At 43.4% G+C, this 23,048-nt stretch overlaps 1 protein-coding gene across 1 annotated transcript in view; it reads left to right on the top strand.

Moving 5' to 3' along the window:
• The first annotated feature begins 5,767 nt into the window (after positions 1-5,767).
• The window catches only part of Cd80 (CD80 molecule), a 30,359-nt gene continuing 13,078 nt past the window's right edge, over positions 5,768-23,048 (top strand). The window contains exons 1-3 of the mRNA XM_046458074.2: positions 5,768-5,936; positions 7,013-7,344; positions 19,360-19,677. Of these exons, the coding sequence (XP_046314030.1) occupies positions 7,260-7,344; positions 19,360-19,677 (403 nt within the window). The 5' untranslated portion in view covers positions 5,768-5,936; positions 7,013-7,259. The remainder of the gene's footprint in view (positions 5,937-7,012; positions 7,345-19,359; positions 19,678-23,048) is intronic.

Below are 23,048 nucleotides of genomic sequence, written 5' to 3'. Positions count from 1 at the left end.
TTTGAAACTGGATGTAATATTTCATTAAAGATCTGGGCTCACACAGAAAGAACTGAACCCATAAAGATAATCCCTGGCCCTGCTAGGTCATATTTCCATTCATATTTCACCATGTTCTGTTGGCATTTTCGCCTTCACAGCAGACTCAGGTTCGGCTTATTGCCCTGGCCTTCATCTGCTGTTGCTCGGCCCCACAGCCCTTGGGATCCGTCCACCTGTGCTCATCTCTCCAGGTCTAGTCATCTTTGCATCAATACTGAGCCCAGTTTCAGGCACACAGTAGGCACTCAACAGATTGGGGTGAAGGAGGAATAAATTGATGTGCTAAATGAGTAGTAGTACAGACATTAGGAACTCAGAGAAGGGAAAGAGCACACAGGGAGGAGAAACTAGGAAAACTTCTTGAGGGTAGAGCATTTGGTCTGGTCCTTTAAGGAAGGAAGGTGTTTGGATGGGCAGAGAGCCAAGGGAAAGCCTGTCTAGAAAGTGGAAGGACAGTGTGTCGAGATTTACAGGCAGAGAGAGGGCAGATCCAAGTGGAGGAGGGGGAGTGAGCAGTGCCATGTGAAGAGAGCCCTGATTTAAACAGGGTAGGCTCTGAATGTTCACTTCTTTTTTCACTTTAAGCATTTCGGTGATTTCCGTCTCAAAGAACCAGAAAGAGTGTGACAGTGTTTAAGAGGAAAAAGAGGTGACCAGTCTCACTGTCCACCAACTTCAGCCCACTGTGGCACTACTTGGAAGCACTGTGGACTTAAAGCCCAGGTCTGGCCACTGTGAGCCGGGTGAAGACTTTGTAGACATGGTTCTGAGAAGCTGAAGGTCATTGTGGTCATATTACATGGCAGAAATCAGGGTGCTGGTTGCCAGGCGTGTCTTGAAACAGTACCCAGAGAGCTTCTTGTGACTCTTCACCGCCAAGACTCTTCATACCCCCAAATGAACTTCTAGACCCCCTGGGAAGATCATGTTGAAAATGAAAAACAAAACTTCCCTGAAAATTTTTGTCACTGTAATAATGAGTTTTGTTTCCTTGGCAGCGGAGAACCCACAGTGGGAAAGGGGTTTTCCCCAGCATCTAGTAGGACCCAGGATCTTAGACCCTGGGTAGTCAATATGCAAATAGTTGAAATTCACAGGAATTCCAAAGCCTCCCTGCCCTGGGAACTCTAGAAGGAAGAGTAAGAGGTCTGAGCTCAGCCTGGCATTATCAGTTGGAGGCAGTGAAACAACTCTAAGGCCAAGAGAGGAAAGAGTAAATATCATTTCTAGAGAATTCATGTCATTCAGGGGACAGAGCCAGGATGAGGCCTGCCCACACATACCATCAGGTGCTTTCTAAATGGCAGGGCTGCATCTCCCTTCTAATTGTCCTTTCCTGGAGGGCTCTCTATCACACACCCAGTCTGTAACTGTCTTAATTTCTTTTTTTTTTTTTTTTGGTACTAGGGATTGAACCCAGGAGTTATTAACCACTGAGCCACATCCCCAGCCCATTTTTATTTTTTATTTTAAGACAGAGCCTCACTAAGTTGCTGAAGCTGGCTTTGAACTTGTGACCCTCCTGCCCCAGCCTCTGGAACCGCTGGGATTACAGGAGTGTGCCACCACATGCTGCATAATTTCATTTTTGATATTTTTAATTGTATAAATATTTGTACTAGGATGAATTTTAATTTATGTGCCTTTCTTTTTCATGGCTTCCAGGTTTTGTGTCTTGCTCTCTCGACCCAGGATTATAAAAAATACTTTTACAAATTTATACTTTAATTTTTTTCCTTAACAATTTAAAACATAATTTCTTTTGCTTTTTGCAAAGTAAAACTATGAGTGGATTGAATATCAGTGGGGCTGAAGAACTTAACTGAGCAGCAACTGCAGGCCTGCTCCTAGAACAAACTCCTTTGAACTCTTTCAACTGATTTTTCCTTTTGATCATCCAGGAGCTCAGACTTTGGTTTTCTTTGTGCTATCTCATACATTACCTCCATCCACTTTGCAGTCTCCAAAAATTTACCTTAGAAATCTTTTGTCCACAGATTATTCTATTCTCATTGTGATTATGGACATACTCTTTCTTACGTGTGTGTGTGTGTGTATGCATGTGCACGCAGTAGGGATTGAACCCAGGGGTACTTTATCGCTGAGCTTGATTCCCAGCCCTTTCTATTCTTTTTTTTTTTTTTTTTGAGATAGAATTTCACTAAATTGCCAAGGTTAGCCACAAACTGGCAATCCTTCTGCCTCTGCCTCTGGAGTTGCTGGGTTCACAGGTATGTGCCACCACACCCAGCAACCAAGTAATTATATATATATAATATTTCATAAATATATTTATAAATTTGCATGTATTAATGCACCACATCCTATTAGTACAAAGTCTTGGAAGAGAGGCTTTCTGTATTTTACAATCAGGAAGCAGGAACCAGCTGTAAAGTACCTAACACGTGGCGCTTTCCTTCCAGCCTCTCTGATAAATTCACACTGAGGCACTGATGGCAAAGATTGTTGAACACGTGCTTCCCCAGAACACAGCGGATTTTACTGGAACTCTTAAAACTTGAGTGTGTCTTGTGGCCTTTGAAATGTTTGCTCAAATATTGTCGAATGAAATATATAAAACTGTGAATTTCCTTACTCATTTAAAAGACATCTATAATTTTACATTATTTTAAATATCTACAAAAGATATAATTTCCCACGTGTTATGCCATTTTCCTTTTAGAGAAAAGTTACATCGTTCTTAAACATAATGTGCAAAATCGAAAGTGGCACAAATTTGGCAAAAATCAGCAAAAATACCTTTTCTAAGATCTGGATAAATGTTCAAGAGAATATAAAACACACACTTACCTCTGATATATACCTTTTACTTGAAAATGTACTGTTGCTCTCCTAGAGGTAAGGCAGAAGCTGTTACATCCTTCCTCCTGGTAATTATTCAAATATGCATCTGAGACACAGGCCAAGACCTGGGTGAATGAGAGTGCTCATCAGGCCCCGTCTTATAGAGAAGATGAATAATGTAGTGTGGTCCTTGCACCACAAGGTGTGCGGCCTTCTTTCCATAGCTTCAATATGCCAAACTGGAGGCAAATAGAGCAGTAGTCCTCAAAGCCCTGCCACACACACCCCCTTTTTTTTTTCTCTCTCTCCCAGGCTCTGTTTGCTCTTCTGGCTGTTGGGGGTGGGGGTGGGGGCTAGTTTCTGTGACCGTGCACAGGAAGTAGGAGAGACAAAGTTCATTGAATAAAAGCTGCCATTATCCTGCTATCCCAGTCTACAATACATCTATTTCCAATGCCATTTTCTACTTAGTAAAAATATGGACAAAACAGGAGGGACACAAAACCCTACCTTGGGCACATGTTATCTTGATTTAAGGAGACCAGATTGATTAAAACACTACATTTCAAATTGTGCCTTTACTTGACACACCCTGAAGTATTTTGTATTTTTTCCCCGAACATTTTACCACAATCAGATTCAAATTGGGTAAAGGATAAGCGTTTCTTTTTAAATAGGGAGAAGGCCAAAAAATCCTTCTTGCCGTAGGAAAATTTTAGGAAGGAATACATAAAGAAAGTGAAAATGTGGAAACTGATTCTTTTAAAATTATTGAAACCCTATACCCTTTGAAAATGGTCAGGTGCCCCACAGGATAGCAGTAACTCAGTTTGAAGACCCAGCCTTCCTTAACTCAAATGAATGCCTCTTCTGGCAGGGAAACACATGAACTGGTGGCTGCCAGCAGAAGGGATTCTTGGGAAGTGGACCTGTTAGATCACATCATATGAGCTGCCACTCACTCTGCAAAAGATTTGCCTTACATGCAGACAATGATTTGCAGAGGTGTGGGATGTATCCTTTTTAGAGAAGGTCCATGCTGGCCATCCCCAGGCCTGAACAGAGCCTAAGCCCAATCCCCATGTGGAAAAATCTTTATTCTTCCATTTTGAGGATATTTTCACATCTCCCTACCCTAGGCACATCTGTAGGCCTAACACCCCTGTTTTTTACTTAAAGAGATCTCAATGCCTACGATAATGCTGACAAACATAGAATGCATAACAGCTCAAACTGTGAATTTTTTTTTTCAAAAAAAGCTTGTTTTCTAATAGCTTTAAGTCAATAGTTCAGATGTTTCTGTATTATATTACCATGTTTGCCACATTTATGCACCATATCTACTATCATTTTCTTTTTTTCTTTCTCCAAATTCACCTTACTACATTTTTTTTGGGGTACCAGGATTGAACCCAGGGGTGCTTAACCACTGAGCCACATCCCCAGCCATTTTTTAAATTCTTACATTTTTGAGATAGGGTCTCACTAAGTTGCTTCACTAAATTGCTTCACTCAGTTTGCTCACTAAATTTCTAAGGCTGGCTTTGAACTTTTTTTTTTAAATAGTTTTCACTGTGTATGAACCTTTATTTTTATTTATTTATATGTGGTGCTGATAGTCGAATCCAGTGCCTCACACACGCTAGGCAATAGCTCTACCACTGAGCCACAACCCCAGCCTTGGCTTTGAACTTTTGATCCTCTTGCCTTAGCCTCCTGGGTCGCTGGGATTACAAATATTCACCACCACGCCCAGCTCACCAACACATCATACTACTTTTGCAATTTTACTTTAGAAGGAAAATTATGTTTCTCTAACATACCAATACCTGGTCTTAGCCTAGATTCTCTGGAAAGCAAAGCTAGAGAGAAAGTCCTGAGTAAAACAGTTTGTTTGAAAAATTGAGCCCAGTGATGGAGGACAGAGAGCGATTCAGGGAAGGAGGGAAAGCCAGTGCAAGAAGCCTTGCCAGGCTGACCACCCTCAAAGCAATGGGTATTCAACCCACCTGGGCCTTCTGGGGAGTCTCATGAAACGTCTCTCAGATGCTCCACCTGGGAGCAGCTACTATCTGTTTCCAGCCCCCTTTGGTCAAGTGAAGGCCTTGGGCTCTGACTTCCTCACGTTGGGTCCACATGCTTGAATGCAGAACCCCCAAGGGTCTCTCTGTGCCAAGGCAACAGAGAAGGTCTTGGTGGAGCCAGAAATAGATTGAGAAAAAAGAACAGGCCCCTGCTGGGGGCTGTCAGGTTCTACCTACAAAGAGGTTTGTGGTCCAGATTGATCAGAATCCTACATAGAGGGGCATAGGAGTAGTGGGCAGATGGAAATTGTGGTGGGGCCGGGGGGTGGGGGGGGGGTGGGTAGGAACTGAAATCTTCCTCACCTCACCCCTTGGTGCTATCACCTTGCTCACCTGAGGCGCACTTAACCATGGTAAGAATAAATGGAACCACTGTCCAACTGGCTGCCAGGAGCCAGCTCTGTGAAGATAGAAGGGACATGGGGGCAGAGGGCTGCAGTTAAGGGGGCAGTCTTGTGAGCTGAGCAAACTCCCCAAAGTGGCCACTGTGTGTTGGGTAGATGACCATTCCTGCAGCGGCCTAACCCTAGTGACTAGGAAAGAGTAATTCTGACCATGGAAACAAAACTGGAGACCAGCACAGAAATAATAAGCCCATAAATCTCCCCCAGCATTGCCCAGGCAAGTCTAGGCTGCTCCCTTCCTCAAAATGGTGCCTCTCCTCCTCTCCTCATCCTCAAGCGCCCAGAATCTTTGGTGCTTAGGTTTGCTAGTTGGTGGTGGGGAGGGCAGCTGGGTGACTTGCCCAGGCCACACCCTCCCAGGAGGCTGCTGAGAGAGCAGCAAAGCAGAGGAACCTTCCTAAAACACCCTCTCTAGCCCCAGCTTTGACTTACGTATTTATGAGTGAACTCAGTCCTCTTCAAATAAAGGGAAGTTGGGAGGGGGAAATGCCACCTCTGGTGACTTGCCATTACTTGTGAGACAGCAAGAAGAGAACTTCGCTGAAGCTGGGTGTCATCCTTTGACTTTTAACACAAAAGAGGATTTTCTTTTCTCCAGCAAGTAAGTACATTTACTATTATCTTACTACAGGGTAGCTTGGTAGAATTGGTTACCAACAACTTGACTGTTTCTAGAACAAACACACCACCATGACTGCCTCCAGGGCCCACATTTGTCCCCAGAAGAGGCTTCTGGAGTCTCTCAGTCCCCAAAGAGTCTGTGGCTTCTCAACGCCTTTAGAGAATCACCTTCAGCAGTGTGGCCCATGACTCTTAAATTTCCGAGATGGTAGCAAATATTTTTGTAGGCTGAATTTGAGTTTTGCATATCAACAAAATCCTGGTGACTAAGTTCCTCCAGGCGGATCCTGGTTGACATGGACTGTGGCTAATGAGACAATCTGGGATGGTGGGAATGCAAGAGGAAAGCCCACACCCTCCGGTCCACAGGGGAGTGAGTTGCTGGGAAGAGACTGAGGGGTGACCGAGGAGCAGAGTAGACATTTTCATTTCTCAATTTTGATGCATTTACTGGGGAAAAAAAAAAAAAAACACCCCAGCCTGTTCAAGTTACACCACATGATACAAATAAGCAATGTTTGCACTGTGTCTCTTCTTTCCTCCCTTTTGACTGGTAGAGGTTTCTGTTGATGGCTTTTCTGCCCCTGCAGGAAACATCTGAGTGGTGTTCGAGAATCGAGACGCTCGTTTTTCTGTTAGCATGTTGAGAAAGTTGTTTCAGGACTTATGACCGACCCCCTTGGACACACGCAGCCCTGCCGGTGGCTCTGTGTTCCTGGGTATGTCTGGAAGATGATCTGAGCTTTCCAGGGTTGGTTAACAGCTTTTGAAGGTCCTTAGGGTGCTCTGGTGGGAACAAAGTTAACCACACCTAATAACTAGAAAGCCATTTCACAGAAGAGCTGTGGTTGGTTCTTAAAACCGTCAGGGTGACTGATTAAGGTCGCCTCCTCACAGAGTTCTCTCAACCTTTGTTTTCCCTTCGTGCTCACGCCCAGGTTTAGAGGTCACTCAAGTTAAGAGCTCTGACTTATTGTAGGTAGGCGACTGGAGGGTTTTCAACCCACAGTAGACAGACTTTCTTTCCTGGGTGACTTGTACTATTTTCTGTTTCAGCTTCTGGAAATAAATCCACAATCTCTGGAGACTCAAGAGCACTCTCCATCCTTGTCAGTGTGTGTTGGAACCATCACCCTTGAACCCTCTAAGTGGAACAATTGAATCACCTTCTGCCTCTGCCTGGTGTGCACCACCAGGCCTGCTCTGCTGCCTTGTTTAACTCCCTTTTGTGTGCTAGGAGGTGCCCCAAACCTCTTGGTTCTGGATCACTGGCTTTGGTGGTCCATCCCGAGCCTCTGCATTCATGGATCCCATATTGATGTGGAAGACACTCCCCAAGGTCTCTTGGCTCATGGTGCTGCTTGCTGCTCTTTTCCACTTCTCTTCGGGTAAGCAACGTTCAGGAACTTAACTAAGTCTTCACCTAATATCTCTGGGGTTAAGAGAAAAGTAGAGCTGTTCTCTGTACCACCGCTTCTGTCACCTTTGAGAGCTAAAATGGACACATTCAGGGTGTTCCACAATGATTTAGAGCTAAGAAACTGGTCCAGAGAGGTTGTTGGATTTATTTACGACCACACAGCAAGTTAGAGGCCAGATTAACTCAAGATTCCAGGCTTTCAAGAAAGAGGTGGGGAGTATGTGTTTTTTTGTTATTGTTGTTATTGTTGTTGTTTTGTGGAGTTTTTTGGTGCCAGGGATTTAAAACAGGGGCGCCTTCCGCTGAGCCACATCTCACTGAGCCACATCCCCACCTCTTTTTTACACTTTATTTTCAGGTAGGGTCTCACTAATTTGCTTAGGGCCTCGCTAAGTTTCTGAGTCTGGTTTTAAACCTGGGATCCTCCTGCCTCCCAAGCTGCGGGGATTACAGGCGTGTGCCACCGTGAAGCCGATTCCAAAGACTAGCTTAGAGCTGTGGCCTTTTCAATGAATACTAGGTATTCATTTGCATGTTGTGATGCTCCAAGGTGTTGGCCTTGACGTTTGGTTTCCAAACTACATCTCTATGCTACAGCTCAGCTGATACGTTCTGCCTCAAAAATTGAACAATAATGATCCCTTCAACTGGCAGGGGGCAGGGAGAATGGTTGAGGAATATAATCTTCTTAAAGTTCAATCTTTCTCTTAATATTTATTATTGTGCCTTGTGGGTTAATTGGCCTATGACATTAAGTAGTTTCAGAATTAGGACAAAATTATATTTTAATTATTTTTATTTATTTTATTTTTATTTTTATTTTGATACCAGGGATAGACCCCAGGACTCTTAACCAATGAGCCACATCCCCAGCTCTTTTTTATTTTTTTATTTTGAAACAGGGTCTCACTAAGCTACTTCAGGCCTTGCTAAGTGGCTGAGGCTGAATTTGAACTTCTGATCCTCCAGCCTCAGCCTCCCAAGACGCTGGAATTAAAGGCGTGGACCGCTGCATCTGGCTTTAGTTATTTTTAGTTGATGATATAAGTGTGGGGGGGAGGCTACGCCCTGTTTCTCAAAAACAGAGAAGACCTGGGTGCCCTCATGGTTTGCCAGTCTGCAGAGCTCTATCAAAGGTCTTTGTCAGTTAAAGTCCTGCCCAGAATCCCTAAGTTTGAAAGGTAGGGAGGGAAGAGGAGCCGGGCACACAGATGACCTGACTGCATTGGTGGTCATTTTAAGTTTTCTTCTCTGAGTTGCAAGGCTTGCTCTTTTATACCATCGCAAAACCAAGAAAACCATGTAAACATTTCACAGTTTACACATCAGATTTTGTATATATTTGATGGTTATATTATTTTTCCAAAAGGTGTAAAGTTACAGTTTTCTTCTGGGAAATTGGGGATGCATTCCCAATCTAGAATCTTAAACCCAGAAATAGGCGTGAGGAGGGAGAACATTAAAAAAGAGAAAGAAGATGGGAGTTCATAACCCACTTGAATCAAATGTATGAAATATGATATGTCAAGAGCTATGTAATGTTTTGAACAACTAATAAAAAAAAAAAGAGAGAGAGAAAGAGGGTGGGGCTGGGGCTCAGTGGTAGAGTGCTCGCCTAGCGCGTGCGAGGCCCTGGGTTCAATACTTAGCACCACATAAAAATAAATAAAATAAAACTATTGTGTCCAACTACAACTAAAAAATAATTTATTAAAAAAGAGAGAAAGAAACACAAAAGAAAAGCTAAACCAAGTCTTTAGTAATTGTCTCAGAAAAATGAGTCAGAGGCAAACAAAAGAAGAGCTTTGAGTTTAAGAAGGTGCTCAGGAAAGTACCTTGTTCTCTACTTAACATCCAGATTTCGCTGTTGCCAAGTCAACAAACCAATCCGATAGCATCTGAGGCCTGAACACACACTTTGGGCCAGGTAGGCCATAAAAGATGAGCCTGGAATTCCTGTTCTCAAAGAGCTTTGCATATAATTGGGGAAAGCAAAACTCACCACAAAAAGCAAGCAAAGATCAGTGAGGTCCTGAGTCTTGACTGTAAAAATCTGGGAAGGAGAGTCCAGGGTGGCCTAGAGCAGCGGGAGCAGGCTTGTGTTGATGAAGGATGATTGTTGGAGAGAGGATTCTGGGCAGCACAATAGCCTGATCAAAGGTATCAAGGTGAAGGGCACTGGTAAGACTATTCATTATTTTGTTTAATTATTTAATTCAGTAAACAGTGGGCATCTCCTATGCACAGGATTATTTTCTTGGTCCTCCCGGGTCCTCCTCATATTGTGAGCAAAATGGTCGTGACCCTTGCATGACCATTTATGGCCATTGGGAGGAAGAAGAGGAGGAATGCACTGAATCACTGCACTCGATGTGTGACCACACAGAGATGAGTGCTTTGAAGGCAAGGTACAGGCACTCTCAGAGGAAGTGCTGGTTTCCCCTGTGAAGGGAACTGCAGAGTGAGCAAGGACCTGCAAAGGGTTAGTGATGGAGCATGTCACAACTGGGAGGAGGTCAAGCCCGGGGCCCTTCAGGACTTGCAGACCATAATCAGGAATCAGAGTGTTATTTGCACAGCACCAGGAAACCATGGGAGAGTTTTAGGCAAGAGACTGGCATGGTCTATGTTGGTGCTGTTACTTGATTTATGCGTATCAATCACCAGGGGGTCTTGTTAAAAGTGCAGTTTCTAGCACAGGGAATTTTTTAGAGAAGTGAAACTGATTTGCAAAATACTACAATGATGGTTATAAGTCTTTATATATTTTTTTAAACCCATCGACATAAATCACCAAGAATGAATTCTGAAGTGAACTGTGGACTTTGGTGATAGTGATGGGTCAGCACAGCTTCTTTGACTCTACCTACTATTCCACTCTGGTCTAGGATGTCGATGGTAGAGGAGGCTATGAATGTATGGGGAGGGAGTCCATGGGAAACCTCTGTATTTTCCACCCCCTTTTTCTATGAACCTAAAACTGCTCTGAAATATGACGTCCATTTTAAAATTTTATTCTAAGTGGTGTTTCTTTTTAGGTGAGTCTGGGAGGGGGCCCTGAGATTCTGCATTTCTGATAAGCACGCAGGTCATGCTGAGGCTACTGGATCATATATCTCTAATTCCAGTAGTAAGTCTGAAAATGACATTTTAAAAAAATAACCAGAGTTTCTGAAGCATAAAAAAAAAATGATGTGTCGGACAGCCAGAGTGATTGTGAAAACACGACTGGGCGGCTTTTTGAGTAGCACCCTTTAGTAGCTGACAGTACATGATGATGATTTGGGGGATGGAGTCAGGGAAATGGATGGATGGATTGTGTATGATGTGAAATTGGTGAAGATTTACCCAACTGGAGCTTGGGTGTAAGTTGTCCACAGTCTGTGGAGATGAGATTAACTAGAGATGGTGTCAGTACAGGCCATGTCCACACTGGGCTTTCCTCTCCTGTCCTGGATAGAAGGCCACATTGTGGAAGGAGAGATCCCCCTCTAGACTGCCACTGTAGCCATCGACACTGAGGGAGAGTGAGCCTCTTTTTTGTACATGAGAGGACCTGGCTGGGCTCCTCTCCACCTCCAGGTTGTAGGCAAGCACTGTCTCTGGAGGCAGAAACATCTGACAGTGCACTCTGGAGACTGGGGGCTGTAAGACAGAGGGTGCAGCAATAGGGCCACTATCAGAGGGGCCAACATGGGCAGCTTTCCCTTCAGACTGGGTAGCTTAGGGGAGGCTCAACTCCTTTAAGAGGTGGGGAAGGTCCTCCTCCAGGTGCAGACCACGGATACAAGAAAAGCATTAGCCTGGAAATCTATGCCATGAAGAACACTGTGCTACAGAAAAAGAGAATGCCCCCAGGTACCACCACTAATAGAATATCCCCACACCCATGTTGCTGTCACAATGCTGCTAGCCAAGGGGTCCATGAGGAACGATTTTTGCCTTCTTTACCCTGATAATAATTTTTCAAGTTCCTGAGTATGTTAAGAAATAAAAATATTATTTAGAGAGAGGGGGGTTAAGGATTGGATTTTTACAGAGTGTATGAGCTGGGTCTAAGCAGGAGGGAAGGTCAGGAGCAATGTAAAAATCAGGTGGAAAGTCTCAAATCTGCCAGGTGCTGGAGGCCAGATACAATTTGTCTTCCTTGTTGCTTGCACCCAGCCCAGGGATCACTCCAGCTCTGCTGATGCTTGCTCACATAATCAGAAGCTTTGAAGTATCCAAAAATGTCATTTCCATAGGAAAGGGTCTGCACAGAACCTCTTGAGTTGGTAGATAATGGGTTATATCTATGTTTTCTGTTTCTTTCATTCTTTCTAAATTTAATGTGTGGCTTTTTTTTTAATAGACAGGGAAAATGTTTACTTAACAAGCACCCTTAAGTCTCAGTGAGATAATGTACATCACATCACTTGGTGAATTTAAAGATGCTATGTCGGGCTCTTGTTCCTCTTCACTGTTAGGAGATGTGGTGAAATGGCACTCAGACCCCTGTCCAGGGGGTTGGGGGCCAAGGCAGACTTTCAATCTGCTGCTTTGCTTGAACTCCCAGAGGGGCCCTGTGGTCCGGCCACAGAATCAGTCCTGTATGGAGGGGCCAAGGAAGACACAGATCTTTCTAGATTGGGTTCTTTCTTCCTTCCTCTCTCTTTCTTTCTCTCTCTTTTTAAAGATATGCATTAATTATTTTATTATTATTATATCCCCTAATTTTCCCTGAAATTTTCTCGAGGACAAAATTCACCATTTTAAGGTGTATGAGTCAGTGGATTTTAGCAATTCACAGTCTTATGAAACCGTGACCACTATCTAATTCCAGAGCGTTTCTATTACCCTCAAAAGAAACCCTTTTCCCATCAGCAGCCATTCCCCATGTCTGCCCTCCCTCATTTCCCGAAGATCACTAATCTACTTTCTATCTCAATGAATTTGCCTGTTCTGAATATTTCTTAGAAATGGAATCATATAGTATGTGGTGTCTGGCTTTTTTCATTTAACATTATGTCTTCAAGTTTCATCCACGCTGTAGTCTATATCCGAACACTTGTTCTGATAGCTAATAATATTCTGTGGAAGACTAAATTTTAGAGGTGCATTATTTGTCTAAAACTGATGGTCTTTGAATTTATTGGCCAACAGCTTTCTCTCCTGGGGAATTAGTAGTTAGAAGTTGAAGTGTGCATCTCAGGAAGGTGACAAAAACAGGGACTGGAGGCTAACACTGTTGCGTGTCCCCAGGATACCATACAGGAAGGCACTTTGCACACATTCACCAGGAAAGATGATCAGAGTTGCCTTCTATGTCTGCCTTCTCTCCCCTCACAGCCTCTGTTCCCATCTGACTGCTGCTGAGTACAAGTGATCAGATGGGTACCCCATGCCAGGCGGTTACCATGGGTCTGTCCTGGGTGTGGTTCAACAAAGCCAGCCCCTGTGCATGGGGAGAATGGAGATCAATGCAGCATAGCTGGGCCTGTAATCCCAGCAGCTTGGGAGGCTGAAGCAGGAAGATCACAGGTTTGAAGCCAGCCTCAGCAACTTAGTGAGGACCTAGGCAACTTGGCAAGACCCTGTTTCAGAATAAAAAATAAGAAGGGTTGGGCATGTGGTTCACTGGTTGAGCACCCTTGGGTTCAATTCCTGGTTCACAAAACATAAACAAATAAACAAACAAACAAATAAATAATAAGGTCTATGTAGCATCTTACAGCAGACAGAGTGCTTGCCATCTGGTGCCATGATCACTGTGATGATTATGTGAAGTGGGGAAGATAGTGTGCCCATTTTACAGAAAGGATACCCAAGGCCCAAAGAGTTTAACAGGCTTGTTCATTGCCTAGCCATGCATTCGGGAAGTATTCTTGGAGCACGTGGTAGGCCAGGCCCTGATGTAACACTACAGTTAATGGCAATGAATGAAGCAAAACCCCTGCTTTCATGGCCCATAGGTACTTACATGTCACATGTATATATACCTGTAAATAGATAGTCCCCATGCAAATAGACATCAGCTGGAGACAAGCTTGAAAAGAAATAAATCAGGGCAAGAGACTAAAGAGTGGCAGGACTGACGGAGCCAGGGAGTACGGAGCTGTTGGGGAGATTCAGAGAAGGCCTCTCCCACAGGGGACACCAGGGAATACCTGCATAACGTGACCGCTGAGCCATACGGATCTCAGGACAAGACTCTGTGTCCTAGAACATCTTGGGCACTATGAGAAGTTTTCCACCGAATGTTTCATTTAAATCCTCAGCCTGCTGTGTGGGGCTATGTTGAATGACATCCATGTACAATGACGTCCATGACACAGCGAGGTTTCAGTTACCTGACTTCCCTTCAGAGTCATCGATGCAGGCAAAACCCTTCGGAAACGTCTGTCTCAACCGTTTTCTCATTACTCTGCATGTATGTGGAGTGGAGCCCCTGAGCACGGGGTGCCAGGCTCCTGTGGGAATTTCCAAATTGCCCAGAAGATTTTCTTTGTTCCTCTTTTTAGTCTGGTTCTTCCTCAGACCGGTGCTGGTGAGCAGAGGCCCTCGGCTGGGAATGTGGAGCTGCCCATTGAGGGTGCACCATGACCTTTTCATACCCACGCATCTCCTATGACGGCTGGACAAAAACTTCTTACAAACTATCATTGAAATATGAGGGATTCACTTTCAGTTATGATTTCTCTTTTGCTCACGTTATCACATGAGAATCAGTTAGAAATACTGGATTCTTTGGGGGTGGGAACAAGAAGTTCAACAGGGAAAGACCCCATTATTGGGGGCCCAAATTGACTGAGCTGCTTTCTGTTATGGTATTAGTCTGACTCATAGCAAGACCAGAATCCTTTATATCCGACATGACCCCTGAGTGACAAAAAGAACCAGAGGATTGAACTGGGTAAGCAGAGGGGGAGATTTAAATAAAAAAAAAATAAAAAAAAGGAAACTCTTACAGAAGAACTTCTCTATATGTCCTTGGGACTTTTCTATTTATAGCATTGAATCGAGTTAGATTTTACCATGATCCTGAGGAGTGGGTATCATGCCCACTTTCCACTTAAACAAGCAGATCAATCAGGAAGTGGCTGAGCTGGGACCTGTCAATGAGAATGCATAGCCCATGCCCCTTCTACATGCTGTTTTGCTTCCCTTATGTCCCTAAGGGTGTCCAGGTATGTACCTTGACCTTTAACTATTACATCCTCATTATGAAATTGCTCCCCTTAAGTTTATCTCTTCATTTCCTCCCCTTTCAGTTATATTCCCTAAAGCAGGGACTGGTAGTGTTCAGGGCAGTCACCAAACTGGGGAGCCTTAGCTCCTTTGAGTCACCTCACTTCCCTATGAAAATACCCACTGTCATAAAACCCTCTTCCTGTGATGGAGCCACATCCATCCAGTCTGGTAGACGCCTGAGAGTGGCAGTGGTATGGCCTTCACACAAGGATCTGGGTGGCTCCAGGGCTCTAGGGCAAGGAAGGCCCAGCAAGACCCAAGACTACGTGATCGCTCTGGGTCAAGGGGGCTTGTTCCAAGAGCTTGGGCTCTAGAGGGACACTGCTTTCAGGTACTGCATAATACAGGAAGAGCAATCATGCTTTCTGAATGAAAAAATCAAAAACATAGACTGATAGGGAATTTTGTGCTATCCATGAGGGCTAGGAGCTAATGAGAGGATGGAGTTGGGACACTAGCATGTTGGTATTTCTAGCATATGCTGATGGGGAAGTGAGCAGAATATTGAAAATGGAGCCTTCAGAGCAAATGCAAGCTATAGGGTAACTGAATGCATGGATTGCAGACAGCCGAGAGCAGTAGCAACAGGAGAGGACCCGCTTAGGGTAGCTGAAGGGGGAAGAAACAGTCCCATGGGGGACTGGACCATGTCTGATGATGAGGACAGTCATCTCAGTCCAGAGCCATGGGACCAACCTAAGCATGGAAAGAAAAGGGCTTTTTCTTAAAGCAAAACAGCTACAGCTAGGTGGCAGTGCCAGGGCAGGGTGGGGACAGTGTCAACTTACTCATCTTGAAACTCAGGCCTAAAAGCGGGGAAAGCAATAAAAAAGAGAGTGCCTTGAAAGGCTGGGGCCAGAAAGAAATAGATATGTACCACCAGAGCCGTTTCATTTCCTGAGCTTCATTTTCTCATCTGTAAAACAGGGTCACCAGAATGAATAATTGTGGAAGTCCCTTCCAGATCTTGCATTCCTAATGGTGACTTCCCTGTCCCCTGGACAGAGCACATTATTCAGTCTTTGTTGCACTTCTGTCCAGGTCTCCTAAAGTCTGTCTTCCTTCTATTAGGACCAGTAGACTACCTGCCTCACTGTGTGTTCCTGCCCGTGTCCCACACTCCTGCCATAGGTGGTCCTTGAGAAGATGCCTTTCTATATTTTCGAATGCTCAAGATATGTCATCATATGGAGAGATAGGGAAAGGGAAGATTCTGGATAATTCTTTGCAGGTGACATCCCTGGAAAAGAGCTACCAGTTTGGTGGGATATTGGATTAGATGGCATGTATGGGTGGAAAAATAGGCAATTTACTTGTCCATATAGTCAATAGTATATCGAAGTTAGGAGGTGACTGCTAAAGTATTGAATTCAATTTTAAGCTGAGTAAATAGGAGATAAGGGAGATGACAGCTCAGCTCTCCTAAACCAGTCACACAGCAGGTGTCAGGTGCAATGGCATTTCCTGTCTCAACCCAGACTGTGTAAGGAGGAAAGTGAAAGTACTCAAAACCAGGTCAGTATTGGACAGGTAGAGGAACTTGCAGGAGAACTGAGAGAGGAAATAACTATCCTCAGATATCTACAGTCTCATTACATAAGAAGAATGAGGTGTGTTTGTAAACAGACTTCAACTCAGAGCAAAGCAAAGCCTCCTGGGTCCAACTGCCAAAGATGGAAATAGGATGAGAAGTTAGTAAATTCCCCTTCCCATGGAGAAAGGAAACAGGATTCATATTTGGTGATTGCCTAGGCACTGAATTTCTATTAAACCAGCTCATCTAATCCTTGTGATTATGATTGAGAAAATTGGAATTCAGAGAGGTTAAGTAAATTGCTTAAGGTCACATAGCTACTGTAGAGTTTATTGAACACCAAAAAGCCCGTGTCTTTTTCATACCTACTTACTTACAGACCTCTCTATGAGGATATTTATATCTACACTTAGGATTATATTTAAGCTCTTGCTCAGTCCTGAGAGCTTCAGATTCTAAATCAGGGTGGGGTGGGGTGGTACGCACTTGTAATTCCAGTGACTAGGGAGGCTGAAGCAGGAGGATCACAAGTTCAAAGCCAGCCTGAGCAACTTAGCAAGGCCCTAAGCAACTTAGTAAGACCCTGTCTCAGCATAAAAAAAATAAAATAAAATGGGCTGGGGATGTAGTTCAGTGGTTAGGCACCCCCTGGGTTCAGCCCCTGGTATCAAAAATAAATAAAACCAGTCAAGTGAAAAGAGGAAGAATCAAGGTGTATGATAAGGTGACAGATGAAGGCTTTATTCCTAGATAAGACAATGAAGTCACATGAGACAGAGTCTTTAGCTCACCTAACCTGCATAAAAACCCTATCCTTGTTAGCTGGGTGACACACACCTGTAATCCCAGCAGCTCAGGAGGCTGAGACAGGAGCGTCTTGAGTTCAAAGACAGTCTTAGCAAAAGGCGAGGCACTAAACAACCTCAGTGAGACCCTGTCTTTAAATAAAATACAAAATAGGGCTGGGGATGTGGCTCAGTGGTCAAGTGTCCCTCAGTTCAGTTCCAGGTACCCGCCCCCCCCAAAAATCCTCCATCCTTGGATTCTCCCTTGGTTACAAGATTAAATGAGTGTGTGTTTATGTGTAAATGTGTGTGTGCAGCACTGTACCACATACAGTGGGAGGAGAGGGCATGTAAAAGAAATGAGAGGGGAAAAGCGGGGACTCCAATGGTTCAATTTTTTACAGAAAGAATATTCCTTGCTTCTCAGGGCAGTGGCATTTCAAAATTACCTAAGCAAGTGACCAGGGAACAGAGACAAGAGGAAAACCTTCTGCAAGTGGGCTTCTTGGTGTTTTATGGCTGGGTGCCGTGACACACACCTGTAATCCCAGACACTTAGGAGCCTGAAACAGAAAGATCACAAGTTCAAGACTAGCCAGCCTCAGCAACTTAGTGAGACCCTGACTCATCATAAAAATTGAAAGGACGAAGGACTGGGAATACACCTCAGTGGTAAAGTTTCCCTGGGTTCAGTCCCCAGTACCAAGAAGAAAAAGATAAAAGGATATCATTTATTCTAAAAAGATATGTTACTTTGGCCCATAAAGAGTGCTTTTGGTAATTGTTTTCCGTGCTGGTGTGAATCCAGGGCCTTTGCTTGATAATTGTACATTCTACTATTGAGTTATACCCTTAGCCCTCAAGAGTATACTTCTCTTCCTCCTCCCCCTCTTCCCTCTCCCTCCCCCTCCCCCTCCCCCCTCCTCCTCTTTCTTCTCCTCCTCCTCCTTGTTCTTCCTCTTCCTCCTCCTTTTCTTCTCCTCCTCCTCCTTGTTCTTCCTCTTCCTCCTCCTTTTCTTCTTCTCCTCCCCCTCTGTCTCCTCCTCCTCCTCCTTCTTCTTCTTCAACTTAGGGTCTTGCTATTTGGCCCATGCTGGCCTTAAACTCCTGGACTCAAGGGAGCCTCCTGGCTTAGCCTCATGAGTAGCCAGGACTGCAGGCACATGTCATCACACCTAGCAGATAGTATAAAGTAGGTAATGTGAATGCCATTGGTTCTTATTTTTTGCAGTAATTATGTTCTACAAATTGCCATACCAGGGTGGGGATGTGGCTCAGTGGTAGAGTGCTTTCCTAGCAAGTGCAAGGCCCTGGGTTTAATCTCTAGCACCAAAAAAAAAAAAAAATTCTATGACCACTGCATTAGCAAATACTGACCTGAACCACTGCTCCCAGGGGAAATGCAAGGAGCCTATAGTAACAGCACAAGCATCAACTCATCAGCTCTTGTATTATATGTGTTTCTTTGGAAGACCCCTTATTGAACAGATGTTGTTGGTTTACTAACACTGGACTCCCAGCCAGCAGCATTATTACCCAAGTCCAAGAGAAGCTTATTTCACATTTATTTTCTCTGTAAGGTGCGACACAGCCTTTTGGGCTTAGGCATACCAGATTGCACTTCCACACTGTTTTGGGGCCATTTGGGGGGAAAGTGGAATTGGGGACTGAACCCAGGGTGCTTTACCACTGAGCCACATCCCTAGCCCTTTTTATTTTTTAATTTTGCGACAGGGTCTTGCTAAGTTACTGAGGGCCTGGCCAAGTATCTGAGGCTGATGACGGGGGATGTAGCTTTAGTGGTAAAGCACCCCTGGGTTCAATCTCCAGTAAGGAAAAAAAAATAGAACTACTATATGATCCAGCAATTCTACTTTGGGTATGTATCCAAAAGAATTGAAAACAGGGTCTTGAAGAGATATTTGCATGCCCATTTTCATAATAGCACTATTCACAATAAATAGCCAAGAAGTGAAAGAAACTAGGTGTCCATTGACAGATGAATAGATTGAAAAATGTGGTTTGTATATTTAGTGAGATATTATCTTCAATCCTTACAAGGGAATGAAGTCCTGTCATATGACATGACATGGATGAACCTTGAGGGCATTAGGCCAGCCAAAAGGACAAGCATTGTATGGTCCCACTTATATGAGCACATTAGTCAAATCCATAGAAACAACGGTAGAATGCTGATTACCAGGGCCAAGGGAAAGGGGAAAGGATGGTGGTGTTCAAGGGGGACAGAGATTACGATCTGCAAGATGAAACACTCTGCAAACAAACAACCAACCAAACAAACAAAAAACCCAAACTGGATTCTCTCATCATGTTTTCTCTTTAGGTAACAATGATCTGAGTTCTGTTGCTGTCTGCCCATGTAAGAATCTATATTTAGTAAAAATAAAACCTTGTTGTCTTTGTCTCTCCTTAGGCATTAGCCAGGTGACTAAGACAGTTCAAGGAATGGCAAAACTGTCCTGTAACTACAACATCTCTGTTGACGAGCTATCAAGAGTTCGCATTTACTGGCAAAAGGAAAACAAAATGGTGCTGAGTGTCATATCTGGGAGAGTACAGGTGTGGTCCCAGTACCAGAACCGGACCATCCCTGAAATCACTAACAACCTCTCCCTGGTGATCTTGGCCCTGCGCCTGTCAGACAGGGGCACATATACCTGTGTGGTTCAGAAGACTGAAAAAGGGTCTTTCAGAGTGGAACACTTGACTTCTGTGATGCTGTCTATCAAAGGTAGGTGATTTTTTTTCTAAGCTGATAGATCCTCCCCCGCCCCTGGTTTTTGTTTTGTTTTGTTTTTGTTTTTGTTTTTTAATTGGTACTCAACCAGATTCTTTACAGTCTTTTTTTAAAAAAAAAAAAAAAAAAGACTGATTGATTCTTAATGCCCTAAAAGACACTATGTCTATTGTTTCAAGCAGAAATTTTACCCAAAAGGGATGTATGGTATTTCATTTTCTTCTTAGGGTCTGTCTGCAGTGTTTCAGTGCACCCTCACTGATTTCTCAAAATGGAAATATCTGTTAGTGTGCATTTCTTGTACTCTGACAACCCAAAGTCACGGCAATCATCCTGGGCAGTGTAATGGCTTCTGAGTCTCAGGAGGGCGTCTTTATTCTCGTGTAGCTGTGCTATTAACTGCACCTGAGCAGGCCATATGTGCCTGTAGTGCCTCATCGGAAAAGAGAAAAGAGCAACGCAGGCATGGTTTTCAGATTGTATCTGAACACCTCGTACAACGGCTACCTTACTATTGTAATCTAACATTTTCAGAATGATAACTTACTGAATATTTGAAACTCCCATCTAACAGCCCCTCCTGTGAAGTTAGAGGTTAGAGAATTGGTTTGATGAGTCACTCCTGCCCCAGAAAGAAGCCTTATTTATACCCTTAGTGTGAAGGGCTAATATGGCTTATATTGGATAGAAAGGAATGTTCCTTGGTCACAGTTTCTACAGGACACTGATGCAGCCCACGTCCTTGTTGAGAAATGACAACCTCAGCTATTTCCTCGCACTTGAAATTCAAATAATTCTTTTAATTTCTGGGCACTTAAAGCTTTGTGAAAACCAAACCTTATACTTACTAAAATGTAATGATGAATCTTGATCATAGATGACTTTGGCAGATTCTTAATGAATTCCTCACTGTTCTTCCCCACTTCAGTCATTAGCTATGAATCCTTTTCTGTGGCAATCAGATTACACCTAAAGCTTAGGGGGTAAGCCAGAGGACATGGAATTATCTTACACCTCACTCTGTTTTTTCTGCTTGTTGTTGGAGTAAATGGTTATATGATGATGTGGTCTGAGGAGGACTAAGAAGCTCTCCTCTTCCAAAATGCATTAATTTCTGAAATACTCATCTTTATAGTGCTCCTGAGAGTTTCACCATTTCTCCCAGAAAAGCCCAGTTAAAAGTGAAACTGTGTGACCTGTGGGAGGTGGCACCACAAACATATTAGCCTGCACACTAGTTAATTACATTAGGCACATGGTCCTCTAACAGAATGCTCAGAGAGAAGCAGAGTCAAAGAAAAGACAAAGAAGTTCGGGTGCAGTAGCTCACACCTGTAATCCCAGCTGCTCAGAAGGCAGAGGCATGAGGATTGTGAGTTCAAAGCCAGCCTCAGCAACTTAGCAAGACCCTCTTTCAAAAAAAAAAAAAAAAAAAAGAACTAAGGATGTAGTGGATGTTGCACAGCAGTTAAGTGCCCTTGGGTTCAATCTCTTGTACAAAAAAAAAGGAAAGAAAGCTGAGCATGGTGGTGCACACCTGTAATTCCAGCTACTTGGGAGGCTGAGGCAGGAGGATGACAAGTTCCTGGCCAGCCTTAGCAACTTGAATGGGACCCTGTCTCAAGATAAAATAAAAACCTTGGAATGGAACCACCCTTTGACCCAGCTATCCCATTCCTCAGTTCATACCCAAAGGACTTAAAATCAGCATACTAGACCCCGTCGTGGTGGCGCACGTCTATAATCCCAGCAGCTCTGGAGACTGAGACAGAAGGGTCATGAGCTCAAAGCCAGCTTCAGAAAAAAGTGAAGCACAAAACAATTCAGCAAGACCCTGTCTCTAAATAAAAAATACAAAATAGAACTAGGGAGGTGGCTCAGTGGTCGAGTATCCCTGAGTTCAGTCCCTGGTACCAAAAATCATAATAATAAATTAAATTAAATTAAAAATCACCATACTACAGTGACTCAGCCACATCAATGTTTATAGCAGCTTAATTCACAATAGCTAAATTATGGAACCAACCTAGATGCTCTTCAACAGATGAATGGATAAAGAAAATGTGATATATATACACAATGGAATAGTATTCAGCTTTAAAGAAGAATGAAATTATGGCATTTGCAGGTAAATGGAGCTGGAGAATATTATGCTAAGTGAGATAAACCAAACCCCCAAAACCAAAGGTCAAATGTTTTCTCTGATAAGCAGATGCTGATCCATAATGTGGGGGCCGGGCAGAGTGGTGAAAGTAGGGAAGAATGGAGGAACTTTGGACTGGGGGAGGGGAGAGAGGGAAGGGGAAGACTGTGGGGGTGGGAAGGATGGTGGAATGAGATGGACATTATTACCCTATACACATGTATGATTACACAACCAGTGTACCATGTACAGCCAAAGGAATGAGAAGTTGTGCTCCATTCATGTATGATGTGTCAAAATGCATTCTACTGTCATGTACAACTAATTAGAACAATTTTTTAAAAAGTAAAAAAAAAATAAAATAAAAAAGGCTGGGGATGTAGTTCAGTCCTTGCTAGCATGTGAGAGATCCTGGGTTCAATTACCAGCACCACGTACACACATACAAAAAAAAAAAAAAAAATCCAAGAAGGGGAAGAGAAAACCTTTTAGGGAGGGAAGGCTCTGGTGGCAGATTACAGTAGAAGACCAAGGACAGCAAAACATGAGATTAGTGGTGTACTGGAATGGGGGTGGAGAGACATCAGTTAAAAGAAAACAAAAAGGGAAAAGTGACCTACTTCACCCAGAACCATTCTGAATTTTCTAAATTGTGTCCATTGAAGTGGTGTTTCGCAAATGTTTATGTGTCTGTAAACCATCTGACTTCTAATAATTTAGAATATGATTTATTTGATTTGTTATTCCAGGTTATAACCCATGTCATAATGATGTGAAAAGAAACAAATGTATGAAAGTAATGATTTGGTCTTATGGATAAATTAACAAGTAGGAAATAACAATAATGTCAACTAAAAATGGCTCAGGAGGGTGGTGGCTTTACCAAATAAACAGATTAAATAGAAGAGAGGTATTTTTTTACTTCAAGTGACAGTAAAAAAGGAAAAAAAGGGATAGCAAGGACAAAGCTCTGGTGTCAGGAAAACCTGAATGCAAACCCCAGTTGTTACCTACCAGTTTTGATTTCTCCAGATCTCAGTTTATTATTTATAACACAGAAATTATATTAGGTTACATCTTATAAACATTCAACCTTTTAATTATATATTTTTTAAAGGACAAGGTCTTGCTGCTTTGCCCAAGCTGGCTTCCAACTCCTGGGCTCAAGTGATCCTTCTGCCTCAGTTTCCCCAGTAACTGGGACTATAGGTGTGCACCACTG

This window comes from Marmota monax, unplaced genomic scaffold (assembly GCF_021218885.2).
Source record: "Marmota monax isolate L192 unplaced genomic scaffold, Marmota_monax_Labrador192_F-V1.1 WCK01_AAM20220418_F8-fsc00052, whole genome shotgun sequence".
In the NCBI taxonomy this organism is placed as follows: Eukaryota; Metazoa; Chordata; class Mammalia; order Rodentia; family Sciuridae; genus Marmota; species Marmota monax.
The sequence above is the reverse complement of the archived record's forward strand: the minus strand, read 5'-3'. Positions and strand labels throughout refer to the sequence as shown.